This window comes from Eurytemora carolleeae, unplaced genomic scaffold (assembly GCF_000591075.1).
Source record: "Eurytemora carolleeae unplaced genomic scaffold, Eaff_2.0 scaffold301, whole genome shotgun sequence".
NCBI lineage: Eukaryota > Metazoa > Arthropoda > Copepoda > Calanoida > Temoridae > Eurytemora > Eurytemora carolleeae.
Window position 1 is genome coordinate 200,118 of NW_019396211.1, and position 25,883 is coordinate 226,000.

Here is a 25,883-nt window from a genome sequence, read left to right on the forward strand (position 1 = left end):
GAGGCACCGGTGTAATTAATTTGTTATTTTTAAAAAGTTTCAAGTCTAATTCTTCTATAAGTTGTTTCTAAAAAAATTACCTACATAAAATTGAAATAATAAATGAAAAGACATTTCTCTCTTGTGTATGAACTGTCCTGCATAATGTATACCGTGTTCTTCTAAATTAATGTTTTTAATGTATAATGATGATAAATGTTCGCAGGTAAAATTACCATAATTGCTTTAAATAATAATTTGAAAAAAAGCCAACATTGTATTTTTTAAAGATACTTATCAATTTATAATAAAGCGCTTCGCTCATATATATAAATGCCAGGCTCAGCTATTATAGCTGGCAAAACGGATGGACCAAATTGGCTGAATTTTTTTAAAGGAAACATCGGGTAAAAAAAGTTTTTAATATTTTTTTCAAAATTTGATTTTTTTATAATTCCGTAGGCATTGGCATATAAAGGTAATTTTAAGTGAACTTCCATTTTTAAAGAGTTTATATACTGTGGTTTTTGTTCATAATTTGATAACTAATTATTTTTATGGTAAAATTTATCAAAATCAAACACGTTTAAAGCTAAAAAAAATTATTATTTTTAAAAAAGCTTTCAAGGATTTTGTTGTGAATCTGGCATCCCCCTTTTAACAGAGTCAATTACAATTACAACTCGACGCGGTCCTTAAGTGGTATTTTTAGTTTTTATACACTCGAGTATCTAGACTGAAATGAATTTATAAACCTGTATATTTATTATTTACAATTTGTGAGATTAAACATATGTTTCTATTTTAAAGTTTTGAAGTTGACAAATTGGTGTAATCTATTTATGCTTAATATGTATCTATTATCCGCAAGTTGGGCTTTAAATGGTTCCATGCAGTGAAGTGAATTGACCATTAAATCAATTGAAAAAATATTACGTCATATCTGTCCAAAGAAGGGTGGATGCCCAGTCATTTGCCCCCCCCCATGATTTAAAAGATTGTTAAACCTACAATGTACAGGCTGTAAAAACGGAGACTTTTTAAAATTTCATAATTTTTCATCAGAAAGATAAAAATCATAACATTTTCTAATTAAACATTTTCCGTTCTGTACTTGAACTTTTTAATTAGTTGTATAAACATGTACTGAGCTGCATCCTAAATAAACAATTGGTTGTTAGGTACTGGGCAGAGACGACATAGACTGCTCATACACTCTACCTGGATAGGATGAGCAGACCTTTAATGTCCCGGCACGCCATGCTACGGTTCCATGTAATGTTTTTTGACTGACATCTCACGGCCGCTTGTTGCATTCAGGGGTTAAGTTTTACAACTTTTAAAGAAATACTCCAATTATAAACATAAAACATAACATTTATAAATTTTGTCTATTTTTGAAGATTTTGTATTTCCTATTCAAAGGATCCTTAAATATCCCTGAATACAGATGTCTCCTGATTGGTCGTGTACAGTACTTGTACATAATGATACATGCTGTGAAAAATATCGCATATCATAGGTTTCAATCGATCTCTGCAACTCTCTTATCTCTGGTACTGTGTTACCCATGAAATATAGAGACTTCACAGACGACTGTACAGAATTTATTCTGCAATTTTTCTTACAATCTTGGCTTCCTCCAAAAAAGCCTGAACTCGAGGCAGATAAACAAACTTATTCTCTAGATTGTCATATTTAATGAGTTTTAGGTCGTCATTAGAGTATCATTTTTTGTGGGTAATCCTGTAAATATTTTTTAAATCTTGGAACGACCAGCTGCTGGATAGAAATTGGTTCCTATACTTTTTAATCTTAGAACAATTGGTTTCTATACTTTTTTATCTTAGAACAACTGGTTTCTATACATTTTATTCGTAAAACAATTGGTTTCTACACTTTTTTATCTTAGAACAATAGGTTTTTATACTTTTTAAACTTAGAACAATTGGTTTATGTACATTTCATTCTTAAACAATGTGGTGCTACACTTTTTAATATTAGATCAATTGGTTTATATCCTTTTTTATCTTAAAACAATTGGTTTCTATACTGTTTTATCTTAGAACAATTGGTATATACACTTTTTAATCGTAGGACAATTGGTTTATATACTTTTTTATTTTGGAACAATTGGTTTATATACCTTTTTATCTTAGAACAATTGGTTTCTATACTTTTTATCTTAGAACAATTGGTTTATACACTTTTTAACCGTGGGACATTTGGTTGCTTTAATACTGTTTAACCGTTGAACAATTTGTTTTAAATACTTTTTAAGCTTGGAACATTAGATTTCCCTTATGCGTAATTGCACGCGCAACTGTGGCTTCCACTTGTGCAATTTTTTCGCATCCCTCCCCCCTTTACCCCATTAAAGCTCATCTTCCCATTGGAGCCCACTTTAGAATCATTCCTTCCATACCCCCCCCCCCTTCCACTCCTGACCCTCCCCATCCTACATTGAAAACAAATGAGTCTAATAAGTTGTATGTCTCCCTAAAAGGATTGTTAAGCATAGTTAAACTATTGATCTTGTTCTGTAAATATCTAAACCTAAATTATTTAACATGCTTTTGGAGAATGTCGTAGCCAGGGATCAATATATTCCCAACCAGGGACCAATATATTCCCAACCAGGAATCAATATAATCCCGTCCAGAGATCAATATAATCCTTACCAAGGATCAATATATTCCCAACCAGGGATTAATATGATCCCAACCAGAGATCAATATATTCCCAAATAGGGATCAATACATTCCCAACCAGGGATTAATATGATCCCAACCAGAGATCAATATAATTCTAGCCAGGGATCAATATAATCCCAACCAGGGATCAATATATTCCCAATCAAGGATCAATATATTCCCAGCCAGGGATTAATAAATTCCCAACCAGGAATCAATATAATTCCAACCAGGGATCAATATATTCCCAACCAGGGATAATTATATTTTCAACCAGAGATCAATATGATCCCTACCAGAGATCAATATGATCCAAACCAGAGATCAATATAATTCTAGCCAGGGATCAATTAAATCCAAACTAGGGATCAATATATATTCCCGACCAGGGATGAACATAATTCAATATGATAAAAGGGGAAATACCTTACAATTCTTTTGAGCATAGGTTTAGGTTTTTCGATATTAATGTAAAATTACAAAATCATTTGATAGTAAGGAAGACAGAAAGAATTTGATTCGGAGAAGCAATTTTTTCAATAATGTCTTGAACTGTCGTTATTTTTTTTTCATGACATGTCAATATAAATGATTAGTAATTTGATTAGTAATTATGTCAGATTTGTCTAAAGCTTGAAAAGACGATATCTAGTATTTTATCTGTCTTATTATTAATCTATGGGTTTAAAATAAGCTTGAAAATCAATAAATTCTGGCCACTTGCTTTACCCAGAATAGCATATATATTGGAAGATGAAATGTCTCCAAGAAAAGAAGTTTTTTCGTGAACTAAACCCGGTTTGTTTTGACGATTAAATTTGATCAACGTGCCTCATGTCTTTACTCTTTAGTTTATAAGAATTGGTTGTATTCCATATTCTAATGGGTACTGACAATAAAATTCATGCTTTACAAATAAAATTCTTGCATCTAAAATAAAATTATTTCTTGCGTTACAAATAAAATTATTATGCTTGAAATTAGATTTCAATTAAAAATTAATTTTTGTCCGACTGAAAACTTTATATAAATTATTATTCAAAAGAAAACTTGTAAAAAACAGTTTTGGAAACATATCAGGACATGGTTTATTTTTGTAGAGCTACCTTAACGCCAACTGGTGTTAAAGAAGTAGATTAAAAACATAAAAAAAATATTTTTGTAATTTTTTTATTTCTTTTTTTTGAGACACGTTGTCAAATAAGCATATTGTCAATGAAGCACAGAGGGGGGCCTTGTCTGGTTTTAAGCAGGCTGATTTTAGGCTAGACATGGACGTGTTCAGCTTTCTAGCTGATTTTAGGCTAGGCATGGACATGTTCAGCTTTTTAGCTGATTTTAGGGTAGACATCAACATGTTCAGCTTTCTAGCTGATTTTAGGTTAGACATGGACATGTTCAGCTTTCTAGCTGATTTTAGACTAGATATGGACATAATCAGCTTTTTAGCTGATTTTAGGCTAAACATGGACATGTTCAGCTTTCTAGCTGATTTTAGGTTAGACATGGACATAATCAGCTTTTTAGCTGATTTTAGGCTAGACATGGACATAATCAGCTTTTTAGCTGATTTTAGGCCAGACATGGACATGTTCAGCTTTTTAGCAATACCGTTCGTCAACGTTCGTTTTCCATTGTGAACGCAATGACCAAATTTCGATGGAAATTGTAATGTTTTAGAACACAGTTGTTGGCAATTATATCAATACAGCAAAGACGACTTTTGATTTACATTTTTTTATATCAAGCTGTTAAATCTGGATATCATATACAAAGAAGTCGAGAGAATTAAGCTGTCAATTAAAAAAGGTTCTCTATAATTGCTTGTAAACTTGTAATTTGAATAAAGCTTGTCAACAATCAAAAGTTAAGTAAAAATTTGTCTTCAATGTATTAATATAAAATCTCCTACCACTGTAAGCAAAACGATACCTATAAATGAGAGGTAAAAATATACATTATTAAACCCACGTATACTTTTTATTTAAAAAAGGTGTGCTCTCAATCGTAAAATGTAAGCAAAGAAGTTGTTTTAAGGTTGATAAGTTCGTTCACATTACATTATTCATTATTAACATACAGTGACAACCAGAAAACTGTAGAATAGGAAGACGACATTAAAACAATACTTAAGTGCATTTGATTCTGTTACAAAGCACAGAGCTTTACTAGTAAGTTAATAAATAACTTACTATGTGAAATGGGTCTGTTTACAATACACAATTGCTGTGTCTCCTGTTTATTGGACTATTTAAAGTAAAAATCTGAGTCTAAAAGTCGACTTCCTATTCCAGAGTTTTCTGGTTATCACTGTATATAAATTCAGGTTTTGCAGGGAAGCAAAATTTGCGTTGATAAAAAACAAGGCCCATGTCTAATTCTAGGCCTGTATCTACGTCTCATATATCTTATATTAGCATTGATATCTTCATTTGCATAATCAACCCATACCTACAGTTGGGCCGTGAGGTGTGTGTACAATGAATTTGAGAAGTTAATATTTTCATGTTGAATTTAATACTAGCTGAAAGGCCCGGCGTTGCCCGTGAAAAAAAACTTTTGAAAAAAATTGAATTTTTTTAGCCTTTGTCACCCCAAGGCTTTCCATGAGTGTCCACAACAAATGTCAGCCCATTCGGTCCAGCCGTTTGGCCGGCCAGAGGGAACATATATTCGAATGTCTTGTTTTATTATATAGATTTATGTGGGAGGGGCTGGGTCTCTTCATACAGATTACAGACTCTAATTTTAACGCAGACCATTAAAATTCAATCTATGAATTCTATTATCAAAGGTTTACGTCACTAGGTTGCAAAAATATTGGAATTCTAAAATAAGAACAGGGAACTGGGTACTGGGTACTGGGTACTGGGTACTGGGTACTGGGTACTTGGTACTGAGTACTGCTGGGTACTACTACTGGGTAGTCTCTGTATTAATTGTATTTTGAACTGATTGGTTCTGCTTTAATGGATTTATCCATTGTGTTTATTATGAAGATATCAAACCATATTTGGAGATCATTCCTCATTATCCTCTAGACTTATCTTAACATCTCTAAGTAACCTTTTTAATGAAAAACCTTTGGTATCTTTATGAAAAATTAATATTTTCTATAATTTCATGTTCTGGATTTTTTTTTACAAACCCCTGTAAATGCCCGGTTACAATTCTTACAAAATAGGCATTGAAATGCATTTTATTTTACCCAATACGCAATCTTCTTGGTGCAATCTTAATGAATAGAAAAATCAGATAGTTCTTGTTAAAAGTACACCGGTAATAAATTCTAATTCATTCACGATGCAAAATAATTGTTGGGATAATTTGAAGGAGTTGAATATTTCAATGGAATGTTTTGGTCTATTATAATTCGGTTATCTTTAAATTTACGAGTTGTCTTATTTTACTTTTTCATGTAAAACTCATAGTCCAACAAAAAAGAGAAGAAAAAAAAAATGTATTTTTAGTAGGTTCAATTTTGCTAAGACAAGGACCGAAATATTAAATTTACATGAAAATTGACTATATTCAATTCAATCTAAAAAATTATGCAGCATAGAATTAAAAAGAAAATTACAGAATTTGTCTCTTTTCTGCGTCAACTTTGAAGTGACACAGCGGCTTGGGGGTTTTTTTACTTCACAAACTCATTGATTTTTTGTTGTAGCCTTAGGCACGTACCTTTTAATTGTGTTTGTTTCTAGTTTGAGTTTGCAGTTAAAAAATATAAATATTCAGAGCAAAACTAAAGATATAAGTTAGTTTAGTAGGGTAAAACCAAACAGCACGGTTTTCCATAACTTCTAAGTTTATCAGGCTAACAAAGCGTAAAGAAGTTACAAAATTTCTTTTCAATTGAATTTGCTTGACATTTTTTTCTTAATTACGAATGATCTAAATAGGTTACTAACAAAATTCAAAGAAATAAAATGTTGAAAAATGTAGAGAGTGTATTGACTAACAGGTATGGAAAATTATGATAAAAAGATTATGGACAAATAATTATAAGAAATGGAAAACTATAGGAAAATAATGTAAAAAATGAAAACCTATTTGAAAGCCATGTAATAAGCAAAGTGAAAAACTAGAAAAAGATTGGAAAGCAACGTGAAAGTACAAGACTGGGATAATGCATTATACTTTTTAACTCAGACCGGGATTATGAATTTTATTAAACTTTCTCCGATTTTATTAGAGTTAAAATGATTGGAAAGCAATAAAAAAACTACATAAAGGGGATAAGCCATTGTATAAAATCTAAATGATTTAAAAGTAAAATTAATGTACAAGTGCATAATTTTGGGGATGAAAACTGTATGTACGGGAAATGTTGTGAAAGAATTGTATGTTTATGGTAAATGTTAGGGATTAAAATTGTATGAGTATGGGAAATGTTAAGGAAGAATTGTAAGCATGGGAAATGTTGTGAAAAATATTATGAGTGTGGTAAATGTTGTGAAAGAATTGTATGAGTATGGGAAATGTTGTGTAAGAATTGTATGATTATGATAAATGTTGAGGAGGAATTGTATCAGTATGGGAAATGTTAAGGAAGAATTAAATGAGTGTGGTAAATGGTGTGAAAGAATTGTATGAGTATGGGAAATGTTGAGGAAGAAAATCATTAGTATGGGAAATGTTGAGGAAGAAAATCATGAGTATGGGAAATGTTGAAAAAGAATAGTATGAGTAAGGGAAATGTTGTAGAAGAATAGTATGAGAATGGGAAATGCAGTTGAAGAATTGTATGAGTATGGGAAATGTTGAGCAAGAATAGTATGAGTATGGGAAAGGTTAGGGAAGAATTGTTTGAGCTAGTATATGTTAACTTTTGTTTTCTTTCTAAACAAAAGAAATAATTTCAATGCCACAGTATTTTGAGATAGACAGAAAAGAGTTTTACAATGTGGAGGGGGGGGGGCACTCGGAAGGGGAGGGGGTAACGGCCATTTTTGAGCAAAATTTAAAAAAGGATAGAAATGGGATAATATCATTTATTTAACAATGTTCAAGTTCTTGATCATTTTCTTATTTTTAAAAACTTGTTAAATGTTTAATATTCAGACGTTAAGATGTTTATCCATAAATAGCCTTGCAATCTTGCAATCCGTGAAGCAGAAAAGCATTATATCCCACTAATATGCAGGGGAGTTAAAAAATGATCAACGGGGGGGGGGGGGNCTACGGGAATGGGTACTTTAATGTTTTTTTCTTTCTAAATCTTCTGTTCTGATTCATTATTTTCTCAGGAAAGGAATTAAAAGACTAGACATAATTTTATAGAGTGGCAAGTCTAATTTACAACACTATCCTTTAAATCTTTGTCTGATCGATGATAGCCATGTGTGTTCTATCTAAACGCAAACCGTGAGCAGCATAGACAATGAAGTAAATGGACCGAATGTCTTAAGATAGAAAATAACGACATAATTCTTATAGTTACTCATACATTGTTGTAAATCTGATATGCCACACATTAAGTGCAGAATGACTTTAAAAGACGTCTGCCTTTTTACGGAAAGGTTTCAATGGTTCATAAAAAAAACTAAAATGGGTCGGTTTTCTTCCAAAAAAAAACTTAATTCTGAAATGTTGTGATTGAAAAATATTTTAAAAAATTAAGATTGATTTTCATGTATTTATTACACAAAATAGTTTTCAGATAAAATTCTGAAAATAATAATTCAACATAATATATATATAAATTATTTACAATATTTAATTTATTAACAATCAGCAAATTGTTTGAAGAATTGATTAATAATTAAGCAGTATAAAGTTATTATCAGAAGCTTAATTGATTTAAAAATAATAAAAAATTACGGAAAATTATAATTATGGATGTGTGTAGCCATTTTTTGGCGGAAAAGTGAGCAGGATGCCGCAAACTATTAAAACAGCTGGTGGCGCGCATCTAAAATATTCAGGGGCGAATACGTTGTCATTACAGTAATAATGTTTCTAATTAATGGATACACAAAATGGACTAGTAATTTTACGATAATAAATTGTCTGAAATAAAAAAATATGAATTATATTTATTTAAAGTGTCAGTTGATCGAACCGAATCTTTAAAAATATTTTAGTTTTTTTTCTTCATGATCTTGTTTTTAACAATGAAAATTTGTCACTTTTCTGATAATAATCAGATTTCACGCTCTATTTTTTTTTCGCAGTTTTTTACTGTTTTTATTTACTGGCTCAAATGCTTTGGCATACATTATAGCAGTTAATTGCTATATAAAAAATGGATATTTTCCATCTTGAATATCTGGGTTTTGTGATTGTTCATCCCAATTCTATGACCTTCCTTGGGGTGTTTATCCGAAGATGATTGTCACTGCTAGTGTATAGATGTTGGTGTTCACGAATTAGTTAGTTTGAAAATCTGGAGGCGGATGGTGGATGGCGGATGGCGGAATGTTTTCCAAGATTACCAATCAAAGTACCGACTGTTACAGTTCCTGGCACTGCCGCACCATTTATAATCCCTAAAGAAAAATCGTAAAAAATCGAATCATTAGTTTACTCTAATAACCAGAAAAAAGTGGTCTGAATAAAGCCTTTTTTTCTCTCATAAAATTGTGGCCTAAATGTTTTCAAATATACTTATCTCATTTTCCCTTTCAAAACATTTTACAAGCTGATGAAATAACTAAGGTGACAATCTTTCCTCTTTTCTGTTTGTCCATCATTCAAACCTAGTCTAGGAGTAGGTTTCTAACCTGAGTTTAGGACAGGGAGTAGGTTTCCAACCTGAGTTTAGGACAGGGAGTAGGTTTCTAACCTGAGTTTAGGACAATAGGTTTATAACCTGAGTAAAGGACAGGGAGTAGGTTTCTAACCTGAGTTTAGGACAGGGAGTAGGTTTCTAACCTGAGTATAGGACAGGGAGTAGGTTTCTAACCTGAGTTTAGGACAGGGAGTAGCTGTGTCTAACCTGAGTTTAGGAGGGGGAGTAGGTTTCTAACCTGAGTATAGGACAGGGAGTAGGTTTCTAACCTGAGCATAGGACAGAGAGTAGGTTTCTAACCTGAGTATAGGACAGGGAGTAGGTTTCTAACCTGAGTATAGGACAGGGAGTAGGTTTCTAACCTGAGTATAGGACAGGGATTAGGTTTCTAACCTGAGTAAAGGACAGGGATTAGGTTTCTAACCTGGGTTTAGGACGGGGAGTAGGTTTCTAACCTGAGTATAGGACAGGGAGTAGGTTTCTAACCTGAGTTTAGGACAGGGAGTAGCTGTTTCTAACCTGAGTTTAGGAAGGGGAGTAGGTTACTAACCTGAGTTTATGACAGGGATTAGGTTTTTAAGCTGGGTTTAGGACAGGGATTAGGTTTCTTACCTGAGTTTAGGACAGGTATTAGGTTTCTAACCTGGGTTTAGGACAGGTATTAGGTTTCTAACCTGGGTTTAGGACAGGGATTAGGTTTCTAATCTGGATTTAGGACAGGGAGTAGGTTTCTAACCTGGATTTAGAACAGGGAGTAGGTTTCTAACCTGGGTTCACTACAGGAAGTAGGTTTCTAACCTGGGTTCAGGACAGAGAGTAGGTTTCTATCCTGAGTTTCGGACAGGGAGTAATTTTCTAACTTTGCCTAGGAGGAGAAGGTTTCTAATCTGAGTTTGGGAAGGGGAGTAGGTTTCTAACCTGAGTTTATGGACTGGAAGTAGGTTTCTAATCTGAGTTTAGGACAGGGAGTTGGTTTCTAACCTGAGTTTAGGACAAGGAGTGCCTCCATGCCTAGGATGTTTAAGTATGGTTCTGGTTCGAACTGCTTCTCCGATACCACAGGATTTACTACAAGCACTCCATCCTATCCAAGTGGATACCTCACAACTCCGGGTCTTCTCTACAGTAGGAGTAGATTTATTGTTAAACAAATATTATAAAAATTGGACATTTTTTACTTCATTGCTTCCTGCATGGACTCCGAGAATGTTTATTTCACTAAAGTTTTTTAGTTTTTTTTTTCAGAAGTTTGTTATCATAAGATGTAGTCTGTCAACAAAACAAGCAATAATCTAACCACTTCATAATATCTTCAAATTTAAATGAAAAAGCTATGAAAACACACAAAAAATTGCACAGTTTTAGAGTGACCCTAATGATGGTCTCTCTTTTCCATCTTAAACTTGATAATTTTGCCATCTTTAATCAAAATTCAAACTTTTGCCGATGGATAAACAACGATGTATTCCTTATTTTAAATCAAAGAAGGTACCGTCATGAATCGGATGTGCCACTGTATAAATGGAGGTTAGATTGGAGTCAAGTCTACAGCCTATTTAGAGCCCGATAATAATATCTTTGCTCCCCTGTTGTTGTAAAATCTACTTTTACCTTGAAAGGTTCTTTTTTATAATTGTGACACAACATCCCCCCCTTCAGCCTTTAGTGGTAGCAATTGTTTAACTTACTTTGAGATCTATGCTGCTTTCGTTTCCTGAACCTTTTCTTCTTCTGACCTATCCTAGATTGTGCCTGGGCCTGGTAAGATCCTAGGATTTTATCCATCATCTCCTGAACCAGGAATACAAATAATCCTCAACTTATTCAAACATAGAGAACAATGAGACTCCGCAAACCTTTATCATCTCGATGTTAAGTACTTTCCCAAGCGGAAAACTACCAAGGCTATTTTCCGAAATGGCAACTTTCCAAATGTGCAGTTTCCCAAGGGAATTAAAGGGTGGGGCGAATTCACAGGGGAGGGAAACCCCCCTTCCTCAAATTTTTATAAGACAAAAATAGCCAATCGGGATAGGGTTAACAGTGTTTGCATTAATAAAGTAAAATTCTAGAAAAAAAAACATGCAAAGCAAAAGATGCAATTTTCTAACAATTGAAAAAAAAGGGAAAATAATAAACTTGCTTCAAACTATAAAGAGAAAACTTAATTTATTTATTTGTTTTTCCTTTTTCTTTTTCTTTTCAGCTTTCTCGCTTCTCTTCTTCTCTAAATCCTTCTCCGAGTGAAAAACAAGATCTTCTGCAGCACTTAGAAACTCACTTTTATATTTCTTCTTCAAGAAATCCTCAGGTGCACTTGATGCCAGGTATCCTAGGTAGGTCAGGAGGGTCAAGTATGTCAGGTAGATCAGGCATGTCAGGTAGGTCAGTAAGTCAGGTAGGTTATTAGGTCAGGTAGGTTAGTTAAGTCTGGTAGGTCAGGTAGGTTAGGTAGGTCAGGTAGGTCAGGTAAGTCAGGTAGCTCGATGTCAGGCAGGTTAGTTAGGTAGGTCAGGTAGGTCAGGTAAGTCAGGTAGGTCAGGTAGGTCAGGTAGGTCAGGTAGGTCAGGTAGGTCAGGTAGGTCAGGTAGGTCAGGAAGGTCAGGTAGGTCAGGTAGGTCAGGTAGGTCAGGAGGGTCAGGTAGGTCAGGTAGGTCAGTCAGGTTCTGTTTTACCTGATATAGATCCTCTAATCCCAAGATTACGTTTATCTAATCCTCCTGAAACTGTGGTTTGGCTGATCTGATTAGTTTCGACATCATATTTCGGTTCAACCCTGGTCTCATCAATCGGAATAAAATCTATTATTTCCAATGATTTTGTTCCAAGATGATTTGGTAAACTATACTCATACTTCTCCTAAAATATAGACTAATAATTAATTATGGAAGTTACAATAGAAAATCTAAACATTTATGATGACTATGATAATCATAATAATGATAAAAGAGAAAATGAGAAAAGTACACAATATTCATAAATAATCACCCCTCATGGGTATGTTGCCACTTCTAATATCTTTAATAAAGATGATGTTAAGAAATGATAATTATAAAAAGTACCTTTTTGTTGGTTTTCTGAGCATAAATAAAATCTTGTACTCCAGCTTTATGCTGCCCAACTAGTTCATAATCACGCTCCTATATAGTACAATTTTACTACATAAGATGACTGTAAAAGTTTTTATATGAAAATTAAAATTAAATTTTGAACCTTAGTTAGAGAGTAAACGGCTAGAGTTGGAAGATGTTCTAGATGAGGATAATGGAAACTACCAGCAGGATGGGTAGGATATGTAGATGTTATCCTGATAATCAAACAATCAATCAATCAATAAATGGAGGGTAATGGAAACTTTCCACAGAATGGGTCAGTTACGTAGATGTTATCCTGGTAATCAATCAATCACACTTGCAATCAATCAATAAATCTATCAAACAAACAACCAATTACTTAATCCATCAACCAATTCATCAATCAATCAAAAATTAATCAATCAATCAAACAAATAATTAATCAATCAAACAATTAATCAATCAATCAATGGAAGGTAATGGAAACTACCCGCAGGATGGTCTGGTTATGTAGATGTTATCTTGCCAATAAATCAATCAATCAATCATTCAATCAATTACTCAATCCATCAATTAATTAATAAATCAAACAAACAATTAATTAATCAATCAATGGATGGTAATGGAAACTACCAGCAGGATGGGTTTGCTATGTAGACGGTAATTTGTTAATCCATCAACTAATAAATTAAGTAATAAAACAATCCCTCAACCAAACAGCTAATCAATGCGGGTAATTGAAACTTACACTATTAATTCGTCAATAATTAATTCATCAATTAATCAAAATTGTCGTAAATTAGATGAATTACTTGAAAACAACCCCTTGAGGTTCAGTTGGCCAGTTGGGTGAAGTGAAGGTAAACCCATTATCTGTACCAGCATCATACAATTCAGCCTGATAAACAAAAACCATTAAAGGGACTGTAAGCGTAACTTCAAGTGATCTTCTGTAAAAAATGACCGATTCACAATGGTACCCTAAAAGCTTTGTCCGATCAAGTATGATCATATATCAATGTCTAACAGTATTAATTCCTACAGACGTCTCTCTGCACTCTGTAGTCATGTATAAAAAATAAAGAAATTTTAAAATATCTGCTACAATATTAATGGGTTTAACCTATCAAAATAAATACGGAGGGTGCCCAATATAATAAAGATAAAAGATTTCATAAAAATTTAACTTTGAACTAGAAATCTTTTTGTTTCGATATGCAATCAAATCCCAATTGATTTTTTGAAAAGTTAGAATTTCAAGCTCCACATTGAAACAAAATTTTCTTTACGTTATGGTCAAACATGTTGCTGCAGATATTAAGAAAAATAATGTTACGTTACTATAAAACACTAAAATTAGGTCTATGCTCCTGTAACGTTAACATTAGGTGTAAGCTCCTTTAACGTTAACGTTGAAATTTCCCGTTATATAGAATATATCCAAACGTTTCATTTAACGTACAAAAACGTTCATTTTATTTTACGTTACATTATTGTTGACATCCCTAGCGCCCAATATTACAAAGATAAATGACTTTGTAAAAGCTGTCTTTGATTCCTATAGTTCATAAACAATTAATAGTTAAAAAAAATATGGTTCGAACTTCCATTAAACTTTAAGTGCTATCAATCCAATATGTCGCAAATAGAAGAATATATTTAAAAGTCGTCACTTACAGTTCACACAAGAATTATCTGTTCGAAAATCAACAAATATTTGAAATATTATCTGTTTTAACATTTTAAGGATAAAAATTTACAAATAATTTATATATTTCTTTTTTGACATTTTAGGATGAGCCTTCATAATTTTTAAATTGGTATTAATCTGACCTGAATTGAAATATTTTCTTTAAATTTTCCATCTTCACAGAGTTGTAGGCTATCCAGGCCAATAAACCAGTCCGGGGAGGGAACTATCTTGGTCACAATACTTATCTAAATATATATTATCTTGGTCACAATACTTATCTAAATATATATTATCTTGGTCACAATACTTATCTAAATATATATTATCTTGGTCACAAGACTTATCTAAATATAATATCTTGGTCACAATACTTATCTAAATATATTATCTTGGTCACAATACTTATCTAAATATATTATCTTGGTCACAAATTCACAATACTTATCTAAATATATTTTCTTGGTCACAATACTTATCTAAATATATTATCTTGGTCACAGTACTTATCTAAATATATTATCTTGGTCACAATACTTATCTAAATATATTTTCTTGGTCACAATACTTACCAAAATATATTATCTATGTCACAATACTTATTTATATATATTATCTTGGTCACAATACTTACCAAAATATATTATCTTGATCCCAATACTTATCTAAATTATATCTTGATCACAATACTTATCTAAATATAATATCTTGGTCACAATACTTATCTAAATATATTATCTTGGTCACAATACTTATCTAAATATATTATCTTGGTCACAATACTTATCTAAACATAATTTCTTGGTCACAATACTTATCTAAATATATTATCTTTGTCACAATACTTATTTATATATATTATATTGGTCACAATACTTACCAAAATATATTATCTTGATCACAATACTTATCTAAATTATATCTTGATCACAATACTTATCTAAATATATTATCTTGGTCACAATAGTTATCTAAATTATATCTTGGTCACAATACTTATCTAAATATATTATCTTGATCACAATACAAAAATGGGTAATAAGGGCTCACAAAACCTTAACAGTTTGATTCTATTGCACACCCTGTAAGTTTGATATCTTGGTTATAAAACTAAAAATGGTTTTAGTATTTTAAACCTTGGTTTTTAGTTTTCTCTGGTAAAAATCTGGTGATTAGCATAACAAAAGTGATGGTGGAATAGCGAAGAGGAGGGGTACAGCCATATATGGAACACCACACATTGGAGTAAAAAACATGGATGAATGAATGCAGGGGAAGGGATGGGGGGGGGAGGGTATTCATGCAATGATGATATAGATAGCTTCTATAGGAGGATACTAGACAAGTAAATATATATTTAACAAGAGATAAAGTAGTTAACACACACACAGGAAAAATATTCCATAATAGGGAAGTTAAACGTTAAGAATTAAAAGGATTGATCCTAATTTTGAGAACAATAAAAAAGAGGCGCATGCCAGTTTGACCTTGGTTCCCTTTAAACTTTTTTTTTGAGGAAAAATTATAAAGATATCCTTCCTTTTCTCTCTGAAAATTGTAAATTCTCTTTAACAGTGGTTTGCGGGTTTATGTATTAGAAATACTGAAGGAAAAGGTCAGAATTTAAAGCGTTTTAATATAGACACTACAATATCTTCCTCATTGATGCTCAGATAAGGATATAAAGGATATATAACACTCTTCAACTTGGAGATCACTTCAAATTGTAACAACTGTCACTTTAAATAGAAAAGTTTGAAGAAGAAGAAGAAGAAGAAGAAGAAGAAGAAGTAGAAGAAGAAGAAGAAGAAGAAGAAGAAGAAGAAGAAGAAGAAGAAAAAGAAAGAAGAAGAAGAAGAAGAAGAAGAAGAAGATGATGAAAAAGAAGAAGAAGAAGAAGAACTATCTGACCAGAATAACTACCTGACTATGAGAACCGTCCACAAATACAGTTGCTAAAGATTCTCCTACTCCCTAAATCAAGATTATCATCATATTTTAAATTTTAAAGTAAGTAAAACATCTTTAAAAATATGAATGATGATTTTCATTACCTGTGTTATTTGTGGTACAAGAATGGTATCTAGAATAGTTGAACTACTGTTTCCTATTTCCTAAACCAAACCAAATATTAAGCATCAAGCCAAACCAAACCATTATTAAAAAATGGCGGATTTTTTGATAAAAATATTCCGTGACTCATGAAAACGTAAAGATCGTGATTTTATTCATTAGGATACGATTTAATCTAAAAAAGCTTGAGTCATCCTTTCATATTTGGACCAAAATACTAATTACATTTCTAGACATAAGGGGGGGGGGCTGGCTTGGTAAGGGGTGATCTCTTTTAAAATGTTAACATAGTTTTAATTTAAATCATTTCCTTCTTTATACAGTTATTAACTAGGCTGTTGTCAAAGAAGTTACGTGCACTTGCCGCGTTTTCTTACAAGAAGAGAGAGATTAGTATATATTTTAAGGTTAGGTTGGGTTAACACACTTTCTGGACATGCTAGGGGGCCAAGCGCCGCGGCTAGGACAGGATGGGGGGCCGAGCGCCGCGGTTGGAACAGACTCTCTCTCTGTCTTGTAGTTCAACTCAGCATGCGCACGTAACTCCCTTGGGCTTCTGTCTATAAACAAGAATTCTAACTCGAAGAAGTTAATGTCACACTTGAAAAAAATATCGTTAAATCAAAGTATGTTTATACATTGGTGGATTACTGATTGCAAGTTGTTACTGGCAGTAGGTGTTATGGGGCCTTGATAATGGTGGCGGGGGGGGGGGGGAAACTCAGTAAACCCCTGATTTGAATAAATTTATAAATTGATGAATTTGGTTTCCTGTTCCAGAATCTCGCTATCTCCGGTCTCTACGAATTGTTTGACCCCGGCACTCACTCCAGCACCCAGAGTAAAAAGGTCCGGGCCCTCGCCATGAACAAATCCTAGATAAATTTATATAATTCAATTTTTAAAAAGACTTTTTATTATTAACGATGATGGAACTTTTTATGTGGGATTAAAAAAAAATAAGATAAAAATTCATGACCTGGATTCCTCCCCCCCTTCCAGGTTGTATGTATGCAAACACACCATGTGGAAGTGAGTTTATGGATATTTGGCTGGGTTTGTATATTGTAGAACCACACATCTGTCTTTAGATTAAACATATAATACGGTTTCAAGAAGACAACATTCAAAAAGAAAATCATTAATTCAAGATTTTTGATTTAATACTTATAAGTTGAGAAAATAAAAAAAATATGAGATTATTGGTGGGATATGCAAAGTACAAATTGGTTAAAACCAGAGAAACAAAAGGCAGAAGCAAGTAAAAAAGTCGTTTAAATCTGAAAAAAAATCACATTTACGATGAAAAGTGTACAGGATTACGTACATACTAAGGATGAGCATATAATGTGCAGAAAAGCAAGTTTATTTATCTTTATCTTGGGTGTAAAATCAAAACTAGAGAATTTAAGAGGTCGCTAAGTAGTTCCATATATTGGCCTTGCTTGTGTTTCTTTTGTGTAGAGTGGGTTCTTCACAATTAAAAAGTAAGTTAATTTATGTAAAAGTAAAGAAAATAGATATTATCAAAGGTAGATAAATATTTTAAAAATTGATAGAATTTTATGAAAGATGATAGATATTATCAACGATAGATATTCTTTTATAAAAGATAGATAAATTTCATGAATAATTGATAAATATTATAAAAGATTGATAGAATTTGATGAAAGAAAAATAGCTATTTTCAAAGATAAATAGAATTTTATGAAAGAAAAATAGATATTATTAAAGATTTAAATATAATTTTATAAAAGATAGATAGAATTTTATGAAAAATAGATATATATTATCAAAGAGTAATAGAATTTTATAAAAGATAGATGAGTTTTATAAATAATAGATAGGTACAATTAGGGTTGTTAATTTTTCGATCTTTTTTGTAAAACGATTAGCGACCGTTTTTATACGATCGTTTTTGAAAAATGAATTGTCATTAAAATAAATATGCATTTTTCTCATTTTTTTTTATTTTGTAACATGAACACATTTTCTGTAACATTAAAGTATTCTTAAGTTATTAATGTAAAAATTCCATAAAATTGTTTATCAATCACGTATTTTAATTCGTTTAAAGCGAATTTATTGTTTTCTTTCAGCTTTTGTAAAAGAATTGAACATTCTAATTTTGATAATAAGTAACAAGCTATAGTTCGTCATTTTTTAAAGTAAATATTTCAAATTGACGATTGTATGTGTAAGTTTGAGTGGTACTTAAAACTTAAAGCAAAATGGTCGACTATAAAAAATCCCCTTCCCAAGTATACCTAGAGTAATAAGTTGAATAGTAGCAAATCGTAAACCCCAGAGCCCAAACTTAAGACAAGGTAACGCTCTGAAAACCAGTTTTAAAACCCGGGTTTCACGAATGGCGTTAGGCGGTTTTGTGACTATCAATTTGCTTGTTATGAAATATTTTTCTATTCCGTTTGTTTATATTCTCAATTTTTTCGAATCTCTTAAATTAAAATCTACACAAATATTAAGACCCCAAAATTTAATTTCGGGCTCTGCAGCTTTTGTATTTGAGTACAATTTTATAAAAGAAAAAAGATATTATCAAAAAATTCTCAAAAAAATGTAACCATAGATAGATATTCCAAAAGAAAGATAGATAGATATTTTAAAAGAAGGATAGAAAGATATTATGAAAGCTAGAAGGATAACTGTTTAGACTGTATAAAGAGTGTAGAATAAAGATGCATCTTTCTGTTATTTAAATCATTTCTATTTCAAGGTTGTTGTCGGGGTAATTGGGTCAAGTTCTTGTTTTTAGTTCCTATTCATTTTACTATTCGATTAATCATTTATTTATTTTATTTATTCCTTCTTTTCTTTGTTTATTTTTAAATTAACTTTATCTGTTTCTTTTATTCATTTACACGGCTAAATTTATAACGGTCTCAGACCTTTAAGCCCCCGACCGAACTATCTGCATCTTTCTTATTCATTCCTTTGATCTATTCTTTTTCCTTTGTCTATCCTTCAAATTATCTGCATCTTTTTCTTTAATTCCTTCAATCTATTCTTTTTCCTTTGTCTATCCTTCAAATTATCTGCATCTTTTTCTTTAATTCCTTCAATCTATTCTTTTTCCTTTGTCTATCCTTCAAACTATCTGCATCTTTTTCTTTAGTTCCTTTAATCTTCTTCTATAATTCCTTCAATATATTCTTTTTCCTTTGTCTATCCTTTAAATTATCGGCATCTTTTTCTTTAATTCCTTGAATCAATTCTTTTTCCTTGATCTATCCTTTAAATTATCTGCATCTTTTTCTTTCATTCCTTCAATCTATTCTTTTTCCTTTGTCTATTCTTCAAACTATCTGCATCTTTCTTTTTCATTCCTTTGATCTATTCTTTTCCCTATTCTTTTTCCTTTGTCTACCCTTCAAATTATCTGCATCTTTCTTTTTCATTCCTTTGATCTATTCTTTTCCCTATTCTTTTTCCTTTGTCTATCCTTCAAATTATCTGCATTTTTTAAAATTATTATCAATAACATTGTTACACATTTGTCCAACTTTTTATGTGTTTCTTTTTTTTTAAGGGTTTCTTAAAGATTTGAAGTAAGATGTATTTTTGAGAGGGGGGGGGGGAGGGTAAAAAACAAACTTGTATAGTTTAGGACTGGAACTAATATCTAGATCTTGGTTTTACGACAAGTTAATCCTTCCAATATTTCATTTTAATGGGTGGACATGTTAGACAAGGTGGGAAACCCAGATTAAATATTTGCAATTGTTGCAAGAGATCGTTCACTTTGCAGGGTAAGCTGACCCTTTTTCGGGAAATAGTTTGAGTTCCATTAACTGTATTCTTTTTATTTATATTTACATTCTTTATTTGACATACAAATTGTATTTCATTTTCTTCAATCTGACGACTTTCTAAAATAAAAATGAACTGCCGTTGTGATTTTAAGAAACCCTATAATCTAAAGATGATCTTGTCCCATTCACAATGGTACACTTTAACCGATCAATTATGTGCAAGATAATCTGGGATTTTAGCAAAGTTTTTCATTCTCAATATTTTTTTTTTTTGTTGCTTCTGAAGTCTTAGAGAAATCATCATTAAAAACAACCAAATTTCTACGAAAGTTCATAGATATCACATTCATGGATAAATCGCATTTAGAAAGTATGCCCTGGTAACCTCTCAGAGATATTTATTTAGATTCTTGATTGTTCTAGAAAATCCTGAACGGTCCCTTTAGCCCTTGTTCAGACAGTCCTTGTTAGTACTAGTCTACAGTATGCAGTTTTTTTTGTCTCAACAAGATGTTATTTTTGCTTCAGCTTTACTCTACACAGACAAACAGATAGAAAGACTGATAAACAGACAGTTGATTATCCAGACTGATACATAGACAGAGAGATAGCTGGACAGATAGATAACTGGGCAGATAGATAACTGGACAGATAGATACCTGGACAGATAGATACCTGGACAGATAGATACCTGGACAGATGATAACTGGACAGATAGATACCTGGACAGATAGATACCTGGACAGATAGATACCTGGACAGATAGATACCTGGACAGATAGATACCTGGACAGATAGATAATGGACAGATAGATACCTGAACAGATAGATACCTGGACAGATAGATACTGAACAGATAGATACCTGGACAGATAGATATCTGGACAGATAGATACCTGGACAGATAGATACCTGGACTGATAGATACCTGGACAGATAGATACCTGGACATATAGATACCTGGACAGACAGATGAAACCTGGACAGATAGATATTCTGACAGACTAATAATCAGACAGATATCCAAACAGACAGATATTCAGACAGCTAGACAAACATTATCTAAAATAACAGTAGCGAACACAAGTATGTGTGAGGAAAGACATCTTTAATGCTTTTTGTCCATTTTAGAGGAATTTTGTTGGAATTTGTTAATCTGTGTCTAATGTTTTAAGTATGAAAAGAAGGGGGAGGCAGTTTCCAAATTTAAAGATCAATTAGAATTAAAGAAACCTTTTATATCATTTAAAAAAAAGATTATATTTTATGATCCTATTGAAGTAATTATGATGATTTAATATAAATAAATTAGATGTTCTCCCCCCCCCCCCGTCCATCCAATACCCCCATACTGGGATTATTTATGGATGTTGATTAGCAAAATATCCATATTAAATTGGCAATATTTGAAAATAGGCAAATTCAGGCAGAAGCTTTATTTTGTAAGCACAAATATTTCTTTTTAAACGCAAAATCAACACACAGGGTGTTTAAATTTAAGAACTAACGCTAATGGAACATTGTGTTTAATTTAAAAATTAAAAATTTAAAAATTAACTCACCCATTGTTTCGGACCACTGCGTGTTTTAATATATTTATGAATGAACTTACCCAAGGTTTTGGACCACTGTGCTGGGGGTCTCCACAGTGGGAACTGTTTTGGAAACGTACTTTCGTCCCAAAATGTTTGAATCTGGTAAAGTTGCTGGTTTAGAATGAATTATAATCAGAGAAAGAAACTTTTAAGCCAATTATGAACATCTTTTTATGCCAATCAAGTTTTTGAAAATAACCAATCTTAAGGGAGAAAGTTAAGGATATTTTGTTCCTTCATGATCAGACAAAGGATTAAAGGGCACTGTTGTTAAAAGTGGGGTCATGAAAATATTTTTATAATTTAGAAAAATTATTAAAATATATATTGATGAATTATCCCAACAAGAATCCTTGAGAGTATAAACAGCTAGGTTGCCCGGTAAACATTCAAAACAGTAGAAACCTGAATACAACACAATTTATAAAAATTTAAACCGGGAAAACAGGAAAAGAGGAAACAGGTAGACGTATAGGTAAATAAGGAAGAGAAACAGAAAATAGGTAAACGGAACAAATTGAAACAAAATGATAGGCGAACAGGAAATTATATTAAATAGATAGCTAAAAAACAGATAGATAAAAAACAGATAGTTAAAAACAGATAGATAAAAAACAGATAGATAAAAAACAGATAGATAAAAAACAGAAAGATTAAAAAGAGATAGATTAAAAAAGAGATAGTTAAAAAATAAATAGATAAAAAACAGATAGATTAAAAACAGACAGATAAAACACAGACAGATAAAAAAACATATATACAAAAAACAGATAGATAAAAAAACAGATAGTTAAAAAGACAGAAAGATAAAAAAGATAAATAAGAAAAAAATTAGAACAGAAAAGTAAAACGAAATAAAATGAAAACAGGTAAATGAGAGAAACTTAGTAAATAAGTAACACGGATATATACTAAAAATAAATAAACTAGAAATACAGATAAATTAGAAACTTAAAAAAATAAGAAACCTAGACATAAAGGAAGTACAAATAAATAAGAAACTTTAAAAAATAAGAAACTTAGACATAAAGGAAATACAGATAAATAAGAAACACAGATAATTTCCATTTGTCTTTGAGACCTACACTCTTTATGATAAGAAAAAATTCAAAAATCTTTCTAAATTACTTTTTCTTAAAAGTTAAAACTTTCTAAGGCATCAACCCCAGCCATTTATGGTTAAAGTTATTAATTCATTCTAATCTAAATTCTGGTAAAAATTACCTGCTATATATAAATAGAGGAAAAATGTAGAAAACAAATTCATATTTTCTAATTACAATTGGTCCCAGGCAGAACACATTTTATTATCAAACTATTTAATGAGAAAATTATAACAGCATCTGAAAAATATATAAGTATTAATACTGAAAGATATGTTGAACATAAACCTGCACCCCAAGCTGTATCGAAGCATGATGTCGTTTTCCTATCCTTCCCCTTTGTATACGGCCAGGTATAAAACAAAAATTGTACACCGGCCTACCTCCGTTATGGACAGAGTCAACAATATCGTCAATCTTTGAACACTAAACTTTTAACTTGTGAAATTAAAAGATACAATTCGTGAATAATTCTGCAATCCTTAACAATTTCCGCTTAAACGCCCGGGATTTTTATTTCAGAAGTAATAACCAAATGTTTTTTAAACTGACCCGATCACCTTCCTCTGAGATATCAAACCACTCCTTGATCACTCCAGAACACCCTACTGGCCGATGTTTTACTGATTATTACTAAAACTGTTTTTGTAGGTTTGAAATATATACATATTTGCAACAAAGTATTTGTGGTTACAAGGAGTTCATCAAACAACATCAAGCCGTCCGTGTTTTGTGTCAACAAATGTACATATCTATCTCATTATTTCTAACTAGCAGGGGTCTATTGTAATCCGGTGGTTTTTTTTCATTATGCTCAACTTTATTGTGTTGCCTTAGTAAGCGCTTAGTATTTAAAATGAACCGGAGTTTGCAAAAATAAAGATAGATTCAATTTTTTTTTAACAACTTTGGCAATAGTAAAACCAAAATTATCAGATGTTCTGTTGTGTTTTAACCAGAAAACTGAGTTTCTTAAACTTTCTTGCACATTTTAAGAGCACATAATTTCCATACTTTGTATGTGATCGATCTTGTTTGAACATTTTAATCAAAATTTGAAATTGTTTAAAATTTACTGATTTTATTTTTAAGTTTCAATTTTTATGTTACACATTTTTAACACTGTCAGAGATGAAGTTTTCAAAAAGTAGTCGCACCTTCATTCAGTCCTTCATTATACCTATTTACTAAACTGATTTTTAATTCGTTTTAGAAAAAAATATATAATTTGAGCTTAAACTTTGAAAGGATTCAAAAGGCATGTGCATTGCTTACAGTTGTCCCTTTTTCTTCCACTTTTAAAGGGACTGTTCGCGAAGTTGATTTAAGTGACTCTTTCATTAAAAATGCAAGAACATTAAAAGCTAAGAAAAAAATAACGATATCCTTTTTATCTGTGAAAATTATTGATGTGCGGTTTCTTGATCTAATTGTGACTTGCGGAATTATTCAGCAGTCAAAATGAAGGAATTTAATACATAAATATGCACTTTTACAGATAGTAATATGACAATACTATCCTTAATCCTTATTGTTGCTCATTCATAAGTTTAAAGGGTTTCCTTGGGAATTTACCATGAAACGTTTTATTTTGGGGGTCATTTTAAATTACGCTGAAAGCTCCTTTAAGAGAATGAGAAAAATGAAATGAATGATGATGTAAAACAAGTTTTGAATAAAGTCATGAAGGGGCATCATTGTTATAACAAACATATCACCCACATACTAAGTCAGAAAGTACTTTGCCCAGCATAGACTCTACGTTGCTTCAGGACAAGAGTATCTACGCGGCACCTTTCCTAAGGAGGGAAGGTGTCCGACTGAGAGTTTAAACTCAGTGAAACATAAACACGTGTGCATCAAAACCCATTTAACAATGCAAATATTCTTTGTGAAGAACAGATCATCAAATAAAATCCGCAATTATTTCCCAGTTAAATCTATGAAAGTGGGAGGTTGCAAAGTTTTGATGATTAAGGAATATATATAGACCCCTAAGAGTTGTAATGTCTTTATTCTCACCAAAACCTGCATTCAGGTTCACTCATTCATCCATCTTCATNCAAGTCATTTTTGTTAAAAATATTCAGTAAATTTTTTTTTAATTTGCTCTAGTTTCTGTGCAAAACAGATTTAATTTACCGATTTGTCCATTGCAAAAATAATCTAAATTACTGTGTTTCTGCAAACAGGAAAATAGATTTGTTTTCAAGATACTTTACCCTTCAATGTTTAGATTAGAAAACATTACATTTAAAAGTATATTTGTTTCTTTTGCTAAAAAAACAAGGCAACATATAATATCATCAGACCAACTTGCAGTTCGTTACAATCACAAAGTTCAAAATTTCCAAATATTGAAGAATAAAATCATAGATTTTAAGCGGAAAAAACTCTAGCACACTTTACTAATATAGCTGTATGGATTCGGATTTTGTCCTGGTTTCCCTGTAGATTCATCCTGTAAACTGCATTTATATATACCATATATATATAGAGATGGTCAATGACAAGATTCGTTTTACAGTAACTTTGAATTTTTTTAGACTCTTAAAATATTTTAAGAAAATATGAAAAGGTTCCAACATTTTAAAACTTTATTCTGTAAAAGTTTCTTAGATCAAAAATGCATAAGTTGTTACTCTAAAAGAAAATAGAAAACAAAAAGGATCGTTTTAAAACAAAGATTAGGATAACTAATTTGCATGTTTGATAAAAGCAAACTTCTGCAAAATGCAATTTTAAATCGTTGGTCCCTTCTCAGATTGTCGTAAAATCTTTTGAACGCCTAAAAATATTAAAAGTTTCTGTAAAACGAATCTAGCTATTGCCCATCGCTAACTGTACTACACACTGTAAACTTCCCCCAGTAAACTTCACCCTGTAAACTGCATCCTGTAAACGGCACCCTGTAAACAACACCCTGTAAACTACACCTTGTAAAATGCACCCTGTAAACTACACCCTGTAAACTGCACCCTGTAAACTACACCCTGTAAACTGTACCCTGTAACCTATACCCTGTAAAGTACACCCTGTAAACTGCTCCCTGTAAACTACACCCTGTAAACTACACCCTGTAAACTACACCCTGTAAACTGCACCCTGTAAACTGCACCCTGTAACCTGCTCCCTGTAAAGTACACCCTGTAAACTGCACCCTGTAA

The 25,883-nt window shown here is 31.8% G+C and overlaps 1 protein-coding gene across 1 annotated transcript; it reads right to left on the minus strand.

Moving 5' to 3' along the window:
- Window positions 1-8,980: 8,980 nt before the first annotated feature.
- On the minus strand, window positions 8,981-22,952 carry LOC111698276 (uncharacterized). Its single transcript, XM_023468561.1, has 15 exons — window positions 22,838-22,952; window positions 21,966-22,018; window positions 21,631-21,712; window positions 17,017-17,120; window positions 16,227-16,286; window positions 16,096-16,146; window positions 14,316-14,420; window positions 13,295-13,380; window positions 12,622-12,715; window positions 12,471-12,548; window positions 12,084-12,267; window positions 11,595-11,740; window positions 11,097-11,199; window positions 10,390-10,528; window positions 8,981-9,166 (listed from the first exon to the last, which is right to left on the minus strand). The coding sequence occupies exons 1-15, from the start codon at window positions 22,878-22,880 to the stop codon at window positions 9,109-9,111; spliced, it is 1,386 nt and encodes a 461-aa protein (XP_023324329.1). The 5' UTR covers window positions 22,881-22,952; the 3' UTR covers window positions 8,981-9,108.
- Window positions 22,953-25,883: the final 2,931 nt, after the last annotated feature.

What these genes read in the sequence shown, in the direction of transcription:
- LOC111698276 (XM_023468561.1), bottom strand. Translation starts at nt 22,880, where the DNA reads ATGAATTTGTTTTCTACATTTTTCCTCTATTTATATATAGCAG. An exon ending in TTGTACCACAAATAACACAG is followed by an intron (nt 16,147 to 16,226) that starts GTAATGAAAATC and finishes ATCTTGATTTAG; the next exon opens with GGAGTAGGAGAATCTTTAGC. An exon ending in AAAGCAGCATAGATCTCAAA is followed by an intron (nt 10,529 to 11,096) that starts GTAAGTTAAACA and finishes CTCCTACTGTAG; the next exon opens with AGAAGACCCGGAGTTGTGAG.